The sequence below is a fragment of the Propithecus coquereli genome, unplaced genomic scaffold (genome assembly GCF_000956105.1).
Source record: "Propithecus coquereli isolate 6110/MARCELLA unplaced genomic scaffold, Pcoq_1.0 Scaffold28, whole genome shotgun sequence".
Lineage (NCBI taxonomy): Eukaryota > Metazoa > Chordata > Mammalia > Primates > Indriidae > Propithecus > Propithecus coquereli.
Window position 1 is genome coordinate 15,975,500 of NW_012148396.1, and position 20,528 is coordinate 15,996,027.

Genomic DNA, 20,528 nt, shown 5'->3' on the forward strand with positions numbered 1-20,528 from the left:
ACATCTTATTCCCCAAAGGTCCACTTTGCTTTTTAAGCCTCATTCTTCCTTATATATCACAGTTTGACAAACAAGACAAACCCACTGACCACTTTCTTATGACCTGCTAATTTTGAACTGCACAGTGGAACTGGGTATAGAAGAAGAAGTGTGAAACTTTGGGCTGAACTTATTATTAATAATTAAAGTTATAGCATCCTAGACTTTAAGAGCTAAAAGGAGCCTTGGAGTTCATGTACTCCTTAGTTTAAAAATGAAAACCAGAAGACAGTGACTGCATATATGGTACTCTTGAGTACATTTTCTATTGGGTCTTATTTTTTCAGTTGTTAATTGTAAGAGTACTGGTGATAGTCAAGACTGACTAGCTTGGAGGAAGAGTGAGGGGTAGTAACTTGAATTAATAATTTTAGCTTTTTTTAAAAACATAGAATACATTCATTGCTTTCATGTACCATGAAATTAAAATAGACTAACAAATTTTTTCCTAACTGGAGTTTTTAGAGGAACTGTGTTTTATGTCAAGAGAATAATTAGCGTTTATAGTACTTTATTGAATCTAAAATAACACAGATTGTAGGACACGCTATTCTTTTATTATTACGAAGGAAGAAAAATGCTGCCAATTAGTTGTAAGATGCTGTCTGTTGGGTGGTATATTTTGATTTAAGAGATAATGTGGGAAAAAAGTGAATTTTGGATTCTATAAAATATAAGTTGTTTCTTCACAAATAGACACCTCAGAATTGCTTAGGAACACTGCCACCCTACCCTTGCTTAAGTTACTGTAACATTTCCCCTAGATCTTATTTTCACTACTTTTTGTTGTTGTTCCTTGAAAATAGTACAGTGATATACATGAGTGCAGAGCTCAGCTTTCATTTGAGTGAAAACAATCCTAATATGATGAGGTCTTTACATATTTATCCATTTGTGTATTCTTTTACAAGTAGATAATGCCTCATTTTTCTTAGACAAAGCACTTCCAAGGATAGTATGTTTGTGTAAAAATTTTAAAAATTACTTTTTAAATGGAAGAAGACAGTATTGCCATTTATGAGGTGCCCTCAACTCAACTGCCTTCTCATCTAAATGGGAAAGTTGTTTTAAGAGATTCTGATTAGGAGCTGTGGTGTAAAGGCTAGGAATTTGTACTTCTGGTAGTATTCTCAAGATATTCTGATAAAGCCAGGCTATAAAGCAATATTTGGAAGATTGCTGTTGGCTCCGTTTGTATATACACATATATATTGAAGTCATTTTTATATACAAGTACATGTTTAGGAAACTGCCACATTTTTAAGAGGAGTATGAGGACAGCAGGCTTAGAGTAGAGGTTGATGGTAGTATGAAAAGAAACTTGGTTCTGATTAGTCAGGGAGTTGTAGAATTTCAAACAGATATTTAAAAACCAAAAGGAATGGCTGAGATGTAGAACTGGGTAGGGAAGTTGAAAAATAGGAACTAGCACAGATTAAGGTGATTGGTGTAGATGAAAAGCCCTATTACCAAGAGGTTCTGCTCAATCCTCTGTGAAATTTACTGGCCCTTTTTATCTGAGTTATAAAGCACTGTCTAACCCAGCTTCCAACATTTTCTTTGGCAGACACCCTTAGGTGAACCTGATTATTGAAACGTAAACCTGATTGTTTTATTTATTAATTGACCTACAGTGTTTTAAGAATTAGATTATTCTGTGTTGCTCTAAGGTATATTTAATTGTATCTGATACATTCACTATATTATGCTTAATGTAATTACCATTTTTTCTTATAATTTATGCTAATTGAAATTAAGAACTTCGTGCTTGGTTTATGTCCTCAAAGTAATTTCTTAAAAATAAGAATGAGAGAACGAAGCAGGTTTACATAGATTGTCAGCATCATATAATAATTTAAAACAATGAAAGTCATCAAACTCCTTAATATTACAAGTAAGGAAAATGAAATCTGGAGAGATTTTTGGCCTACAGAAATTAATGACAGAATTGGAAATAGAACTCAGGATTACGGGTCTCAGGGACAGATGTGATTATGTGATTTGAGTGTTACACAAACATTTATACTTTGTATTTAAGATAAAAAAACTTTTCTTCATCCATTTGGAAGAGAACATAAAAACATAAATATATCTGGATGATCTGAAAATCCCATTGTAATCAGTAGTTTAAACCTATTCACTTGCAAGGTCATAGAGTGTAAGAAGTTGAAGTAGTTTAAGCTAGCCTTTCTTGGAGATCCTAGGCATTCATAAGTATTAGGTCTATTTTATCTGAGTGCTACTTCTATTTAAATATTAATACCATCAAGGAAACTTTTCAATTATGGATAAGGCTGGATTTGATCTAATAGCTCAGAATACTACAAGATTTTAAGTGGTAGGGTTTTACTTTTAATTTTTGTACATCTGACAATATTATATTTTTATGGAGATATCCTACCTAAGTATTCTGGGAATGCTTTGATACCATGTCAATTTTTAAAAAAATGATCTCCCTAGGATTTCATCATCATGGCCAATTAAAAAGTTGAGAAATTGAAAATTGTTTTAACCAACAATTAATGAAATCAAGTCTTAGTAAGAAGAGGAAGTCATATAATGACGAGGTAGATGTCATTACATCCAGTCTATTTTTGTCTATTTTTCTTCAGTAATCTGTCTTTTGCTAGTCTCTGTATTAAATTTTTACAAAATATACTGTACTTTAAGAAATACCTGTATATTTCCTATATATCCATATATAAACACATCTGTATACCTATATATTTCCTAGGTAGAGGAAATACCTGTATATTTCCTATGTACCTATATATCTACATCTGTATTCTAAATGAATTCAGGAATGCTTACAAATTTTCCTTTTCTGAATGTTCACTGATATATTCATCTAATTTCCAAATATCCTGTATTTTAAAAACTTTGGATTTTAGAAATTTAGTTTTAAATGATACAGCTATTCCATGTAATACACCTTTACAATTTAGTTTTTAAATCATTTTTTAATTGATTGAACAATGGATTGGAGGTTGTTATTTTTAAGAAAAGAAAAACGAAATGCAGCCCCTTATGTTAAATGCCTTTGTCAGAATGGTTATTGCTAAATTTTATGTTATGTGTTTGTTACCACAATTAAAAATAAAATATTTTTTTAAAAAGTCTACTCATGTATTCTTTTTTTTGAGACAGAGTCTCGCTTTGTTGCCCTGGCTAGAGTGAGTGCCGTGGCGTCAGCCTAGCTCACAGCAACCTCAAACTCCTGAGCTCAAGCAATCCTTCTGCCTCAGCCTCCCGAGTAGCTGGGACTACAGGCATGCGCCACCATGCCCGGCTAATTTTTTTTTTCTATATATATGTATTTTTAGTTGTCCAGATCATTTCTTTCTATTTTTTGGTAGAGACGGGGTCTCGCTCTTGCTCAGGCTGGTCTCGAACTCCTGACCTTGAGCGATCCACCCGCCTCGGCCTCCCAGAGTGCTAGGATTACAGGTGTGAGCCACCGCGCCCGGCCTACTCATGTATTCTTAAATGATACAATATTTAAAAATCACTGTGCAACAGAATGGTAATCTAAAATGGGTAATAATTGAAAATTTTGGCCTGGAGAATTCAGTTGCCAAGTATTTTTTAAATCATTCTTTTGACATGTTTATTTATGGTAAAAAATTTAAAAATATAGAAAAGCATAAAGAAGAAAATAAAAATCACAGTTACTAAAAAAAAATATTAGTTGTCATTTTGGAGAGGCAATAAAGCAAAAAAGCTTGCTGCCTAGATTAGAATCTGTTCCATGACTTACTAACTGTGACTTGAGGAAGTTATTTAACCTTTCATTACTTCAGGGTCCCCATCTACAAAATGGAATTAATAATGTTACCTACCTCGTAAGGTTGTTTGGAAGATTAAATGAGTTTCTACATGGAAAGTGCTACATAAGTGCCATATATTTTTGTTGCTTTTATTCATGGAATATTTTTGTTCTATAATGTCGTGGTTGTTAGGTTTTCAGACAAGCCCAGAAAAAATTTTGGAACCAAGAAAGCAATAATAACAGCAATAGCAGCTAGTCTGGATATGCACTGACTTTGTGCAGGGAATTCATCTAAATATGCACATACATTAACTTATTTATTTCTGTATTATTCTTATTTTACAGATGAAAGAAAGTGGTAAAGTTATATGTTTGCAGTTGCCACATAGAACATATTACATTAAATTCTTTTGGCACTCAAGGTGGAGAGCATAGAGTAGAGATTGGTGAAAGTGGACAGACATATACTATCTTATTAAGAATGACGATAAATTTGCATCAGTTGTTATTCAACATGTCTTAGGTGGAGCTGAGATTGGATAGAACACAGGGTGTCTCAGTCCTGTAGAAATTCTTCACCAAGTCCTTTAAAAGGTTTCACATCGATAAGTAGTTATCTCTTATTTATGAATGTTACCGGGGAAAAGCTATAGAATACGTAGTCTAAATATCAAATCTTTTTTCATTTTGGAATATATTTGATAAAGGCAAATATAAACATTGACTTACATCCTTTAACACTCAGTTAAGAACTGGGAGAAAAAAACTAGGAATGGGTTACATTTGAGCTAAGATGGTAATTCTAATTTTAGTCCTCAGAATTCTATATACTTTGTAGCTTGAAACAGGTTTCCAACTGAAACTTTTTATTCTCCTAAGGTTATTTTCATATCTACATTTGTTTGACTTCAGTGTCTTGGAACTATAGTCTATGTCAGTTTCCTTTGGGGACATAAAATTGCAAATCTTTTGTTCAGAGAGCAAAGTTGTTTTAAAAGGTAACAATGTGATGTGTTATCTTCTTAATAATATTGCCTGCTCTACAAAACTCTTTCTTATATATTCTTAATAAATCTTCACAACATTATAGTATGAAGAGTATTACCTTTTTTTTTTTCTTTGCCGAGGAGGAAACTGAAGCACAATCGAGTCACTTGTCAAAGTTTAAAGATTAAAAGTTCTGCTAAGTGACAGTTGGGACTAGTAAAGAGTATCCTGACTTAATCTTTCCACCACAAAATGCTGTCTCAAAATCTCTTCATACAACTTGGCCTAAAAATGATTTTGTAAATGTTAGAAACCACTGTTTAACAAGAACAGACATTCTTTTAAAGTTAAAGACTAAATTCACAGAAGATATCCGGGAGATAATTTCAGCCATTTTTTTGACTGCAACGCTGGCAAGAAATATTTTACATAGCATCCCAGTACACACATGCACATCCATCTGTATATCTAATTGAAACAAAAGTTTCAGAAAACAGGAGGTTCCATTACTATATGGAGTGCATTCTGATTTTTTCCCCGTTGCCAATTGCAAACCAGTAAATGGATTAGACTACCCACTGATGAGTTGCAGTTAACAGTTTTAAAAAACAATGATCTTTAGATTTTATTTTATCTTATATAGATAAATTAGAATGTCCAAATGAGTATTATTACCCAAAGTGATTACTTTAGGACTATAATACCTTTATTCCAGCGATGACTGCATTGTTGAAAACCATTTTTAAAGTTCCATTTGGAATAGTTGAAATAACCTGAACATTCTTAAAATATCCTGTTTTGACAGATTTTCATCTTGAAGATAAAATTTTTTTTAATAGCAGTCATTTGGAGGCAGTTTAGCAGATAAGATGGATAATTAATCAAACATACTGTTAGTGAATTTTAGATACATAAAATAACAATAAATTGTATAAATATTTCATGTTAGCATCTAGTGTTTTTATGATTAATCTCATAACAACTGAGGTTAATTACTGTATATTCATAATTCTATAGATAGACAAAAGTGTTTGGTAAAAGATTTATAGTTGAAATAGTAGCTGCTTAGGGTGTGGTAACTGTTAGAGATTAAGGACATGGGCAAGGGTATGTCTCACCTGCTTTCAAGAAAATGGGGTAGAGAATGGGTTCTATTCCGTTAAAAAATGGTAATTTATACTAAGTCCAATGTCAGAGAGCATAAACTACTTTTCCTGCTTATCCAATGTATTTTTCTTAATTGAAATTATTTTACTTATGTCTTAGTAGATATTAAGACTTAACTCTTGAGTTTCTATTCTAGTAAACATAATTCTGTGAACAGTTTTGAGGTTAAACTTTTGTGTTCTATTGTTTTTGCTGAAATGATTTAGCTTGAGTAGTCATTAGGCATTTTGCTATCTTCTTTTCATGCCCTCACTGTATAGTCCAGATTTGTTATATACAAGTAACAGAATCTTAATTCTAATGTTCTACTTATTATGTGTTAATTTCATAACACATTAGTAAAGTTACTATGCTGATTTCTTTTTTGTCCTATTTTTTCATTATCTGTGAGACCGAATCTTTGTTTTCACTGGCTTTTAATAGTTTGCTTCCTGTTTCCATTTAAAAACTAAAAAGTCAAAATCTTTGTTTGTTCCCTATTCCTACTCCTTGTTTTTATTTCACGTCTGCTTATTATTTTTATTTTGCATTTATCTTGATACTGGCAGTCATCTTCTTTTCACATTTGTCTTTTCAATCATTAGCTAGAGATGATTGCTATGGAAAATCCTGCAGACTTGAAGAAACAGTTGTATGTGGAATTTGAAGGAGAACAAGGAGTTGATGAGGGAGGTGTTTCCAAAGAATTTTTTCAGCTGGTTGTGGAGGAAATCTTCAATCCAGATATTGGTAAATATTTTAGTGATGTGATTATGGTGTCATCTTTTTGAATTAAGAATTTGTTTATCTTGGTTTATAAATATCTTCAGCCATGAAGAGCAGCAAAAGGTGGTTTTGGTATGAATTACCTAGAATCACGGATCATGACTAAATTTGTGGATTTTAGGACTGATTTATATGACTTATTTATTCAAGTTCCTATTTAGATTACTTAGCCACATATTCTAATACAGGAAATTATCTCTTTAGTAAATTGAATTGGAAATAGTTTAGAATGGTACATTAGAACAAACAAAGGGATTTTTTGGCTCTTTGTAGTCTAAAACAGTCATCATACTCATGATGTTCCTAAAACATGAGTTTCGAAGAACAATGGTTTGACGAATGTTGAGAGATGTCTCACAATTGTATCATGGTCAAAGTTCAGAAACACCGGCTGATAACAAATTAATTAGGTTTATTTGGTATAAGATTTCTTGGAGCTTAGTATAGTAATGTTTCCTGCAAACTTGAACTCTAGAATGCTTTTTCTGCCCTGCATCTAATAATAATTGCCTTCCAGAAGAGTTTTTATTGAACACAGTTTGGGAAAAGCAAATGTGATGACATGTTAATCTGAAAGTGAAGGATCAGTTTCAGTTTTTTAGCCTCCTTTCTTGTGATAAACAAAGTAGAACAGGGAAAAGACACAGCGCCTTGGATAGTCTGCTTAACTGGATAATTCTGAACTGGTTCAGTTTCTACACTATAACTACTTGGTTACTGGGCTTGCTTATGTTTACAATTGGGTGCATGACAGTATAGGAAAAGGTTTCCACTAAAGATTCCATCAAAATTGTGAGGAATGTGGCATAGAATAATGTGCATCATTTCCCTTAAGTTTTGAGACTTGAGCTGTTACATCCTGTTGCATACTGAGGTATATGTATATTGAATTGACCTTTCTGTTTTTGTTTTTAATGAGTTACACACACACACACATATATGTACGTATAACTTGTCTGTGTTCTAGCCAATGTTTATTAATAATCAGAAGGCTATGCCATTTATATGTACTTTGTTCAGAGTAAACCAAAGCCATAAGACCATGCCCTTTTTGAGATAGAAAATTAATTTATAAACCTCATAAGGAATTACTTTATAAGCTTCATAAATTTGGTAAACCCTACCTCTAGCTTCTGATGTATCTAGAAATGTTAATTATATGCAGAAATATTTTTACAAAAAAATATACATTAAGCAGTTCGAATTGATAGTAAGGTAACCGAAATAATGGCAATAGAAATATCAAAAAGGAATATTCTATAAAAGGCATCCTTTATGGTGCTTTTCTTCTGGGGACTTGAAAAAGTGTGCCCAAAATGGAATCTTCTTGGACTTCAAAATTGTTATCTTTCTTTTTTTTTTTTGAGACAGAGTCTCACTCTGTTGCCCTGGCTAGAGTGAGTGCCGTGGTGTCAGCCTAGCTCACAGCAACCTCAAACTTCTGGGCTCAAGGGATCCTCCTGCCTCAACCTCTCGAATAGCTGGGACTACCGGCACGAGCCACTGTGCCCGGCTGATTTTTTTTCTATATATTTTTAGTTATCCAGATAATTTCTTTCTATTTATTTTAGTAGAGACGGGGTCTCGCTCTTGCTCAGGCTGGTTTCGAACTCCTGAGCTCAAACAATCCGCCTGCCTCAGCCTCCCAGAGTGCTAGGATTACAGGCGTGAGCCACCACGCCTGGCCCCCCAAAATTGTTATCTTTCATATATGGAGATAAGCGACCTAGATAATTTGTATTCTGATTAATTTATAATAATAGTTTATTGCTCTTGAGACTAAGGATGTGCATTTATGATATTTCATCATATTATTATTTATCACCTATTCTTGACCCCGTTAATACTATATTTGTAACTAAATGAAGTTCTTAGCACTTCATGGATGTTGTAACTTGCTTGGCCTGTAAAAAATGTTTAGATATAAACTGAAATTCAAGTATGAATTGAATAATTTTTAAACCATTATTTCATGAACATTAAATTTGCATTAGAAAAATGTCCTAAGGTTAATTTATGCTCTTAATGACAAGGAGACATTCTAAAGTTCCTTTTCTTTTTAACTTAAAAGTGAAAATGAAGGAACATTTTAAAGCTTTAAGAATTCTTATAAACTCATTTTAAAATTTCTTATAAACTGATTTTAAAATATATGCTGCATTATTTGATTTCTAAACTCTTTGTTCTACTGGAAATTACAGATTTTTTTCAGACCTGATTCTTAAAATATTTTCATCTAGTTTCTTAGTAGCAACTAAAAAATTTAGTAAAATGAAAAAATTCTAAATTCAGTTAGAATATGTATTTTCCCATAAGACATCTATTTTTTAAAAAGGAAGGGGATAGTTCTTAGTAATGCTCAGATAGGTAAAACCAAAGATTGCAGTTTTCCAATGAGTGTTATTAAAAAGGTCACCAGCTTAGGTTTTGAATAGTGAAGACTATGTGAAACTGAAAGACTACAAAACCACTTTTGTTTTACTTATTGGGTAATAATTAATATGTGTATTAAACAGCTTTGCCTATCTAAGTTATCAAGTTTATTTAAATTTATGTACTTATATATTTGTTAGAAAGATGCTAGAAAAATTTCATGGGGACCATTGTGCAATTTTAAAAAAACAAAACCAAACCTTTTCTTACTCTAATACAAAATTGTTGTTTAAAACAGTACATGTTGTATAAATATAAGTAATTACATTTTTATAAATGAAACATTTAAAAAATATGGTAGCCTTTTTTTTTGTTTCTGTGTTTATTTTTCTACCATGGAGTAGATAAAATTATAAGTATAAATTAACTTTTCATATATGTTGGTAAAAGATTAGAACAGTTCAATCTTTAATTTGCTTATTACATTATTTCCTTGGCTTCTTAAAATTAACATACCACCATTTGCCACAATTTATAATTACCAGATATATTTGGACATTGTTTTCTCAAGTGCTAATGTAATAGAAAAAAAATTTTACACACCTAGTATATCAAAAATGTTTTATGTGTGTAATTGTTTTAAATTTACATTTGTATTCATCAGTCTTTAATAAAATATAATAGTAATGTATTTTTTAAAATCATTTCTTATAGGTATGTTCACATATGATGAATCTACAAAATTGTTTTGGTTTAATCCATCTTCTTTTGAAACTGAGGGTCAGTTTACTCTGATTGGCATAGTACTGGGTCTGGCTATTTACAATAACTGTATACTGGATGTACATTTTCCCATGGTTGTCTACAGGAAGCTAATGGGGAAAAAAGGAACTTTTCGTGACTTGGGAGACTCTCACCCTGTAAGTTCTTTGTCATTTTTTTATTCAATCTCAGATTTTATTTAAATGCAAAAATACAATTTATATATAAACAAAGTTTTTGTTTGCAGTCTTTGTCAATGTTTATACTCAGTAAGATAAAGGAGTTTTAATTTGACTGAAGTACCATAAACACTTAAAAACTCAAAGGGGAAAATTTTTATATACTGCTGTCAGCAAGCAGCTTTTATAAGATTGATTCTGTTGAGAAGTATTTTTAAACATTTCGTTTGTTTTTTAATGAAATCGTATGAGATTGCCAAGTGAAATCAGAGCTGCCCTGACTAAGGGTCTTGATAGCTGCAGTTAGTGTGTCTGTTTCTCTCTCCCACCCTACTTCCTGCCCCATCCCTGCCTCCCCCGCCACCCAACCTTGAGACACCAGAGAGGTTCTAGTAGAATACTGTGTAAACTCTGTTGCTAAATTGATGGTATGGGACATCATCAGTGACTGACAGTCTTTCTCTTCTAGGCTGTAGATTATTTGGGGGGGCAGGAGGGATACTATCTATGTATTAATTATTGACAAAGTTTTTGTTTTTGTTTTTCTCTAGGCAGAGTGATATAAACTATTTTTTTTGTTGTTGTATTTGTAGTTCTGTGGTAGCCTCAATTTTCCATTTCTGGTTGTTAGGTTCTGTACCAGAGTTTAAAAGATTTATTGGAATATGAAGGGAATGTGGAAGATGATATGATGATCACTTTCCAGATATCACAGACAGATCTTTTTGGTAATCCAATGATGTATGATCTAAAGGAAAATGGTGATAAAATACCAATTACAAATGAAAACAGGAAGGTAATGTTTTTACATCATCCTTGCTTTTTATCTCTTTATTAACAATTTTGAAAGCATGTGTGCTTGTAATTTTTAAAGAAATATCTAGTATTGTCCATACAGAGAACTAAGAAATCAAGTAACCAAGTTCATGTAAATGATAGCACCACAGTTTTCTAACTTTTGAATATTAGCTGGTATGAGAGCCCACAGTGGGACACTAAACTGCTTTTAGAGAAAGAGGACACGAAGTAAGAGATGGTGAATAGCTAAATGTGTCTGTATTATAAAGCAAGAAGCAGGATGTTTCTTAAGCTGTAGAGCTAAAAGAACCTCATGATTAAGGTGCTTACCACAGAATAAATGAAAATTATATTTAATCTACACGTTTATCTTATTTATGATATAAATACACTTCCGAAAAATATTCTTTATATCAGATTTGGGTTTCTATTGACCAAAAATTATTCATCTGAAAATAGGAATAACCCAGAACGTAACAGGAAAATTATGATAAATATGTGGTATACCTTTAAGAAACATATGTTTATACTGATATTTTTTGATTATTGTACTCACTGGGGATACAAAGTACATTTTCTTTTTGATTTGGTATAGTAGTTTTTATCTGTCAAGGAAAACTACAGTATTTTTGCTGAACTGGACACAGTAGGCAACTTACCAAATATTCTATAGTAGAAAACATGGGACTTCCTGGTTTGTTCAAATCAAGCACATTATGCTTTATTAAAACTGTTGGCTTTTATAAATAGATGATTACATGGTTTACATGTGTCTCTCCTTGTATACTCATTTGAGGGAACCTAAAAAATGTACTGAGGCTCTAGCTTTTATATTCAGTTCTGTTTAAATACTATCAAAATTGAAATTTTTGTGTATAATGGTTTTATGTACATGGCGCCTTTTTACAGTTTAATATTGGGTATCACAGAGACCTGTGAAATTGTAAGAAGTGGTTTCCTTTGTATGTGTAAAATTTGAACTTTAAAAAATATTCTTGAATGTCTTTTCCTTGGGAAAATAAAAACAAAACAGCTATGCAGCCCAATTACTTGTGCTCTGTTTGCATAGCATATTATAAGAAGTTCTTGTGGTTAATGTCTTCTACAGGAATTTGTCAATCTCTATTCTGACTACATTCTCAATAAATCAGTGGAAAAACAGTTCAAGGCTTTTCGGAGAGGGTTTCATATGGTAACCAATGAATCTCCCTTAAAGTACCTATTCAGACCAGAAGAAATTGAATTGCTTATCTGTGGAAGCCGGGTAAGAAAGCAGATGTCTGCAAAAAAATTATGTATCAATTCATCGTTTGTAATGGTGTAGTATATAAGATATTAAAACATACTTTCTTGACTTTCCAGAATCTAGATTTCCAGGCACTAGAAGAAACGACAGAATATGATGGTGGCTATACCAGGGACTCTGTTCTGATTAGGTGAGGTGCTTAATTCTTAAAGGGAAGATCTGATTCACCAAAGGGGTGTGTGTGTTATGCTTCAGCCCTTTGTCTCTAGGTACTACTTCCCAAATGAGCAAACTGACAAATTCTCATCTATAAAGTCAGAAATACATTTGTAAAATAGTCACCAATTTTTAGAGTTAATCTTGTGATTTATTTCATGAATTTAAGTGTTTTATGTAAGTCTCATGTTTTTTCCTACATTTGGAGTATAGATTATATAATATTTCTGGTGATTCTGATCAGAGTATGCTTACTGCTGGTTAGAAGATGATGAAAATTAGACTACCTCTGAATATTTCTTTCTTTTGAACTCTACATTTTTGAACTGCTCTTACATAGCTCCCTGTATCAAGCACCTTTTGTGTGAAATGGTACATTCCTTTATTTAACTTAGGATCACAAGATACAAATTAGTATTTCCATTTTACACCTTAAGAAATTGAGCCTTAAATTCTCACAGAAAGATGTAGAGGTTCCCAATTCTGTCTGCTCCAAGTAAATGCCCTTGCTACTATACTGTCTACTTCCTGTACTGTGTATGCTATCCAATCCTGAAAGACATAGGCTTCCCCAACCCCTGCTAAGATTGGTAAAATGGGCAAAGATACCTTTTGTCACGCACTGGTGGGGTGAGGTGAGTAGACATGCAGATACCTTCCTATAAGCTGCCTCCAAAGGTTATTGCTCTAGGCCTCTCAAGTATGTAAACACCAGAATGAATATCAACTCTATCTAGCAGTAAGTAATATTTTATGTTAATGCTATTTTTTATATTACACTTGACCCTTGAACAGTATGGGTTTGAACTGCGTGGTTCCACATAATGCTTGATTTTTTTTCCCTGTCCACCCAAATGTGTATCCAGTATTAGTGGATACACAGCAAACCCTATGTACTGAGGGCCTGACTTTTCCTCATGCACAGTTTCTGCAGGGCCAACTACAGGACTTGAGTTTGCATGGATTTTGATTCCTGTGGGTGGTTCTGGAACTAATAATCCCTCATTATGCTGAGGGGTAACTGTATATCGCATTAGTTTCTTTTGTTCTGTTATTTCATGTCGTTCTTCATCCTGGTTTTAGGACATTACTGACATTTTCTCTTTATGGTGCACCCTTGGTCATTTCTAGCCGCAGCAGTGGTGAATGTATTTACTCTTAGCAACCACTGTAAGGCTCCTTACTTTGCATTTCAAAGGTGATCATAAAAGGTTGAGATAACGTAGTGATAAGAAAACCGCATGTGTCAGTCGCAAAGAGTATCAGGGCAGTATCTCTATAATATTGATCACTGATAGGATTTCTAACAGAGTTTTTATGAATATAACCATCCCTGTTTATTTTTAAATTAATGTTTATATAATCTTTTTCTATCAGTTTATTTTTAACCCATGTTACTTAATTTGAAATGAGTTTCTCGTAAACAGCATATAGTTGTCATTTTTTAAAAATCCACTCTGTTCATCTCTGCCTTTTTATTGGTGTGTTTAGACCATTAATATTTAAGGTCCCTATTGATATGTTAGGGCTTAATTCTGCTGTCTTACTATTTTTCTGTTTATTTATAGTTCCTTGTTTCTTTCTTTCTCTCTCTCTCTCTCTCTCTCTCTCTCTCTCTCTCTCTCTCTGTCTTCCATGGGTTACTTGAACTTTTAGGATTTCTTCTTGATATATTTATAGTATTCTTTTGTGTGTATATTGATTTCTCTCCCCCCGCCACCTTGAAGACAATAAATGTGTGTACTGATTTCTATAGTTTTCATTATGGTTGCTGTAGGTATTACATTCTAGATATATTATTTCACTGGCATCAACACCGCCACCTTGTGTGAAATGTGAAAACCTTGCTTTCAGTTAGACCTTTTTCCCCACTTTGAAATGTTATTGTCATCAGTATTAACGCTGTTAGAATTTTTGTATCAGTTATCAATTGATTTATAGAATGAGAGGAATGGTAGTCTATTGTGTGTATACCCATATTTCTGCTATATTCATTCTTTTTTCCCAAGATTCTATCTTTTATCACTTCCCTTAGCCAGTCTTCAAAGGCAGGTCTGCTAATGAGACCTTTTAATTTTCCTTTGTTTGAGGGTGACTTTATTTTCCTGTTATTCCTGAAGAAGAGCTTCAGGCTTCTTGAAACTGTAGGTTTGTGTCTTTGCCAAACATGGAAAATTTTCAGCCATTATTTCTTCAAATACTCTTTCAGCCCCACTCTATTTTCTCCTTTCTAGGCCTCTAGTGATATGAATGTTGAGTCATTTGTTATCGTTCCACATGTACCTGAGGCATGGTTCATTTTTCAGTATATTTTGTCTCTTTTCAGATTTCTGTCCTCTGTCATCTTCACTGTTGAGCCTATCTAATGATTATTTTTCTTTTAATGTATTTTTCTGGTCTGTAATTTCCATTTTGCTCTTTTTTTATTGTAACTTTTGTTTTTTGCCAAGATTTTCCATTGTTTCATTTATGAAACAGCAGAACTTGTAATTGCTTGTCAAATCATTTTTATAATGACTGCATTACAATCCTTGTCGGATAATTTCAACATCTTACTCATCTCAGTGTTGGCGTCAGTTGATTTTCTTTCCTTCGTGTGATTTTCCTGGTTCTTGGTGTGACAGGTAATTTTTGGATTATATCTTGGACATTTTGTCTATCATGTCAGAAAACTTTGGGTACTTTCAGTTTTTTATTTTAGCAGGCAGTCATCCTATTCAGATTTTGCATGCAGGTCCTGGTGTATTTTTGTGGGTTGTGGTTCCAATGCCTAGTTTTCAGAGCCTTTACAGTGGTGTTTGATTTGCTTCAGTTATGCTTTTCCATTGGGGTTCCTGCTGGTGCTGTATGAGCAGGCTTCTCCAGGTGGAGCTGTGTAGGGTGTCTTTGGATAGGGGAAGCATGCTCCTGTTGGCTCTCCATTCCCTGGAGAGCACTTTGTGAGCTTTGTGCCTTTTGTGGCCTGATCCACCTTGTTGGGGTCCCTGGTGGTAGTGCTCCTGAACACATTGTGTCTCTGGGCTGGGAGGAGACTGAGACTGGCAGGGAAGGAAAGCACTTCCAGGGCCAGTTACAGCAGAATTTCTCCTGCCAGTGCTCAGTAGCCCTGTTTCTCTGATCAGTAAGGAGAATCTCAGGCGTGGTTTCATTTCTTTTTGAGGTTTGAGATTTTTATTCTTTCTCACATTTGTTTCTAGGATATTATTGTGTTTTATTCACCCTTAAGTTTCTTTTAGTTTAGTTTTAGTTCCCTTATATTTGATGTGATTTTTTTTCCTTTTATTTCTAATTATAAGGAATTAATATTTCCATTAAAAGGAAATTATTATTTCCTTTTATTTCTAATTATTCCTTGTCTTCTGCATCTTCCATCTCTGATTTAGTTGTTCTTTCATAGCCTCTGTTATTTTTAAAATTCCTTTTAGCTCACTTTGAAATTTGTTTACAGTTTTCATCTGTTTTATTGGCATATCTTTTATGTACTGTCATTCTCATGTACGTGCACATACTCTCTCTGCTAATGACTTCTTAATTGACCCTTTTCTTTTGCTCATTTTTTTGTGAAATGAGTTTCCCATACTTGCAAGAGGGAAAGATGGGCCAAGATAGCTCTTCTTGTTTCAGGAGACTCATATTTGTTTTTGTAAAATGATCAAAAATATGGTCTCGTGCTTTCTGAAGTTGTCTCCCCTGCTCCGCGTGTATTTGAACCTTTTTTTTTTTTGTCTTTATCATCTTTGATCTGGCCCATTTGGACATTATTCTCAGCATTTTCTCCTCAGTGCAAGGTTAATTTTGGAGGGGATTTTGGTGTGCAAGACTTTTAAGGGCCCAGAGCTTATTGCATCATGATCCCTTTGCAATTATCTGCAAATTAAATCCTGTAGAACTTCCTCTAACTTTAAGGTGATGTTAGCAAATGACCTTTGCTTTCCAGCAGGTTGGCAGTTTTTAGGTTCTCTTATTCTCAAGGCTGTAAGAAATCTAGTTAGTTACCTTCCTTCTACTTCCTTACCAACCGTGTCTTCTAGTTTTCAGTGCATAGTTCCTATTCATTTATATGCGAGGATTCTTGGGGGATGCCTTATTACCTAGTTTTGTTGTAGATAACATCTGTGGGTCTTTGGTTTTCCCATCCAGTTTGCTCTTTTGGGAGAGGAGATTGAGAAGGAAAAAGGAAAGGAAAAAAAGCAAAGACAAAAGTAAAATTACTTGTCATATCTACCATCATCTTCCCAGAACCCCTTATTTGTCTTTCACCTGATTTTAGTATTTATTAGTATCATTACATGAATTCATGTAATTAAATGAGAATTGCAAATTGGTGATTTGAAAAAAATTTTGTTTTCATGTTTTTCCTGCATATATACCTGCCATTCTTTTTCCTTATCAATGGATCCTATTTGATTACCTTGAAAAGGCATGATAAAATGTATTTAACTTTTTGAGAATAAAGAGTTAATGTAATGATTTTAATAGTGACAGTTGAATTTAGTTTTTTGGTTGGTTTTTGCCTTTTTCAATATTGTTATAAACTCATGGACTATTTTTTATATTTAATATGTTGCATAGTCATTATTCTTAATTATTCTTAATGATACTCAAATTAGCCTTTTTGTGCTTTTAACATGACACAATTAGATTTTGAAATTTTTACCTCACCTTGAACATTCTCAACCTCAGGTCTGGAATAAATCATTTTTCCAAGGAATTACTGGGGAATGGCATTTAGAAGTCAGATTTTGGGTGCAAGGTATGACCTTTGTTATTTAATATTATTACTAGTAGGCCATGTCAGTGGGCAGAGCTAGGAAGAAACTTTTCCCCATATATCCTGGGAGTCACCCCGTATCAATGCAGAGATGTAGCCCCACAGTTTTATGTATGGCTGAATATTGCTACACTGTGTGGATACAGCATAGATTATTATATTCATGGACATAGAGATTATTTCCAACCTTTTGCTATTAGTAGTAATGTCACAGTTAATCTTCTTACACAGACATTATTCCATACCTATGTAGGGTTTCACTAAAATAAATTGCTGGAAGTCGGATTGTTGCATCAAATGGTAGCAGCATATGTAATTTTGTTAGATATTGCCAAATTCTCCTTCACAGAAATGTAACATTTTGTATTCCCATCAGCAGTATATAGGAGTATCTCTTTTCTTACAACTTTCCAAACAGAATGTGTTATGAAACTTGGATGTTTACTTATCTGCTAATTTGAGAAATCTTATTTCAGTGTAGTTATAAATTGAGTTTACCTCATTATGAATGAGAATGGGCATCTTTTCTTGACTTAAAAGTTATTTGTATTTTTTATATAGTGTTTTGCTCATTTTCCTGTTCAGTTGGTCATTTTCTTTTCGTTTCTTCTTCTTCATTTTTGAGACAGAGTCTTGCTCTGTTTCCCTGGGTAGAGTGCAGTGTCGTCATCATAGTTCATTGCAGTCTCAAACTCCTGGGCTCGAGCAATCCTCCTGTCTCAGCCTTCCGAGTAGCTGGGACTATAGGCATGTGCCATGACACCCAGCTAATTATTTTTGTTTTTTAGTAGAGATGGGGTCTCGTTCTTGCTCAGGCTGGTCTCGACCTCCTGAGTTCAAGTGATCTTCCCGCCTCAGCCTCACAGAGCACTAGGATTACAGGCATGAGCCACCATACCTGCCCCATTTTCTTCATTTTTAGAAACTTTATACTTTAGAGAAATTAGGCCTTTAACTGTAATAAAGTTTGCAAACATTTGTTTTCTAGTTTGTCATCTGTCATTTGACTGCGTCCATAATTTTTTCTCAGGTGAAAGCTTTTATGTTTATGTAGTTAACTATTAATTTTTTCCATTATTCTGCTTTGATATGTATTTAGTTTTATTCCATTCATTTTCTTGCCTTATTTCTAGACTCTGTGTCCCCAGTAGAAATTTTGGTCATATTGCTACTCCTTTGGTTACCTTATAATAAAATTAGATTATTTCCAAAGTTATTTTGCATATTTCTTTAGTAAATTTTTTAGTATCCTCATTTCTGTTTTCAGATTTGTTCATCTTTCTCTGAGGTTTATTTATTTATTTATTTTTTTGAGACAGAGTCTCATTCTGTCACCCAGGCTACAGTACAGTGACATCATCATAGCTCACTGCAGCCTCCAACCCCTGAGCTCAAGCGATCTCCTGCCTCAGCCTCCCAAGTAGCTGGAACTACAGACACACACCACCATGCCTGGCTAATTTTTCTGTTTTTTGTAGAGACAGTGTCTTGCTCTTGTTCAGGCTGGTCTTTAACTGTTGGCCTCAAGCAGTCCTCTCACCTAAGCTTCCCAAAGTGCTAGGATTACAGGCATGAACCTCTGTGCCCAGCCTGAGTTTTGTATTTCTGATTACTGGTATTCTTTCCTATCTGCTGCTACATTTTTCTATCATGTTAGAACATGGTGTTACAGATTTCCCATTGTCGATGACTGAATTTTTCTGAACCTGCTATTAGTAGATATCAGGAGGGAGTGGAGAGGAATTTGGGTGGTTTAGTGGTCTCTCAGTTGAATTGATCCCTCTTCTGTTGCTTTGGTAAGGGCAGTTTCTTTAATGTGTGGTCTGTTGTACGTGGTCCAGCACCTTCAGATTCTTCAGTTCCATCTGGCTTAATTACAACCTTTTTTTGTCAATTACTTCTATCCCATTACAGCCAGAAGCTACTTTCAAGGGAAACTTCTGCCTCACAGGTGCCCCTCTTCCCTTCAGGCACAGTGACTACCTGATACTGTGATTTCTGGTCCCAGGTACTTTTCTGTGGCCCTTCCTTTTAACCACTCTTTTGCCAGTGCTCTAACCTGTTGTCACTATTTCTATGTTAAGGTGGGTCTCTGACCTTCTGGTGTGAACCCTAGCCAGTATTATTCTGCATACCCTGCTCTTCCACATAGCTCCTGCGGGACTCTGCTAGTGTGGGTTCAAGTGCTAACTCTGCTGGTCTCAGGTGTTCATTTCCCCATTTATATAACATTTGGAGTTTATTACTCAGTCTCCTAGTTTTACTTTAGGTGTAGATTATGGGTGTTTTTATTTCTCTCCTTTTTGATCTGGCTAGATGTTTGGGGGTGTAAGTAGAATGTGATCCAGTCACCACTCTTGTGTAACAACCTGGAAGCTTCATTTCCTCTTCAGCTTTCTTAATAGATGCATTCTTGTTTAATTCAAAAATTTAATGTAGTACATAACACTTATAGGAAGAGAAGAATTTTGTTTAGTAATTGTTCTCATTGTATAAAGGATTTTTAAGTTTTTTTTTTAAAAGACCAAAGAAACACCTCCTTAATAATTAGCCAGACTGGTCACTGTGACCACTGCTGATCTGCTACTTCCTTTGGGATCTGTCTCCCCTCCTCAAGGGTGCCCTTCTACCTGCCTCTTTAGGTGTTGCTGGTTTAGTTAGGCTTCAGAGCCCTCCTGCAGTGTGAGGAAGTATTGTTACCACCTACTGCAGGGCAGCTTTTCTGCTGTGACCAAGGGTCTGTGCTACAGCAGACTTGTTTTCTCTTGCTGTCTACCCCAAAGGGAATGATGTAAACTGGGGTCTGATGCCTTTCAGATTAAGAATATCTGAGAGACAGATAACTTAGTTTTTAAATCAACAAAAGTAATGAAAGACAAAGAGGGTCACTCTATAATGATGAAGGGTACAGTTCAACAAGAAGACATAACAATTCTAAATATGTATGCACCCAGCTTAGGTGCACCCAGATTCATAAAGCAAACTCTACTTGATCTAAACAAATTGATAGACAGCAACACCATAATAGTCGGAGACTTCAACACCCCACTGCCAGCACAGGACAGATCCTTCAAGCAGAAAATTAACAAAGAAATAATGGACTTAAACAGAACTCTAGAACAAATGGGCCTGACTGACGTTTACAGGATATTCTACCCAAAAACCACTGAATATACTTTCTTCTCATCAGTTCACGGGACATTCTCTAAGATTGACCATATTCTAGGACACAAAGCATGTCTCAAAAAATTCAAAAAAATAAAAATCATACCATGCATCTTCTGAGATCACAGTGGAATAAAAATAGAAATCATCCCCCACAGAAACTCTCATCACTACACAAAGTCATGGAAATTAAACAACCTTCTGCTGAATGATTGATTACTTCATAAACAAGGAAATCAAGATGGAAATCAAAAGATTCTTTGAACTAAATGACAAAGGTGACACAAGTTA

The 20,528-nt window shown here is 34.1% G+C and overlaps 1 protein-coding gene across 3 annotated transcripts in view; it reads left to right on the plus strand.

Moving 5' to 3' along the window:
- Positions 1-20,528, plus strand: part of UBE3A (ubiquitin protein ligase E3A) — a 120,282-nt gene that overhangs the window by 93,594 nt on the left and 6,160 nt on the right. For all 3 annotated transcript variants that reach the window (XM_012648124.1, XM_012648126.1, XM_012648125.1), the window contains 5 exons: positions 6,547-6,691; positions 9,815-10,020; positions 10,673-10,837; positions 11,948-12,103; positions 12,202-12,275. In XM_012648124.1, the coding sequence (XP_012503578.1) occupies positions 6,547-6,691; positions 9,815-10,020; positions 10,673-10,837; positions 11,948-12,103; positions 12,202-12,275 (746 nt within the window). The remainder of the gene's footprint in view (positions 1-6,546; positions 6,692-9,814; positions 10,021-10,672; positions 10,838-11,947; positions 12,104-12,201; positions 12,276-20,528) is intronic.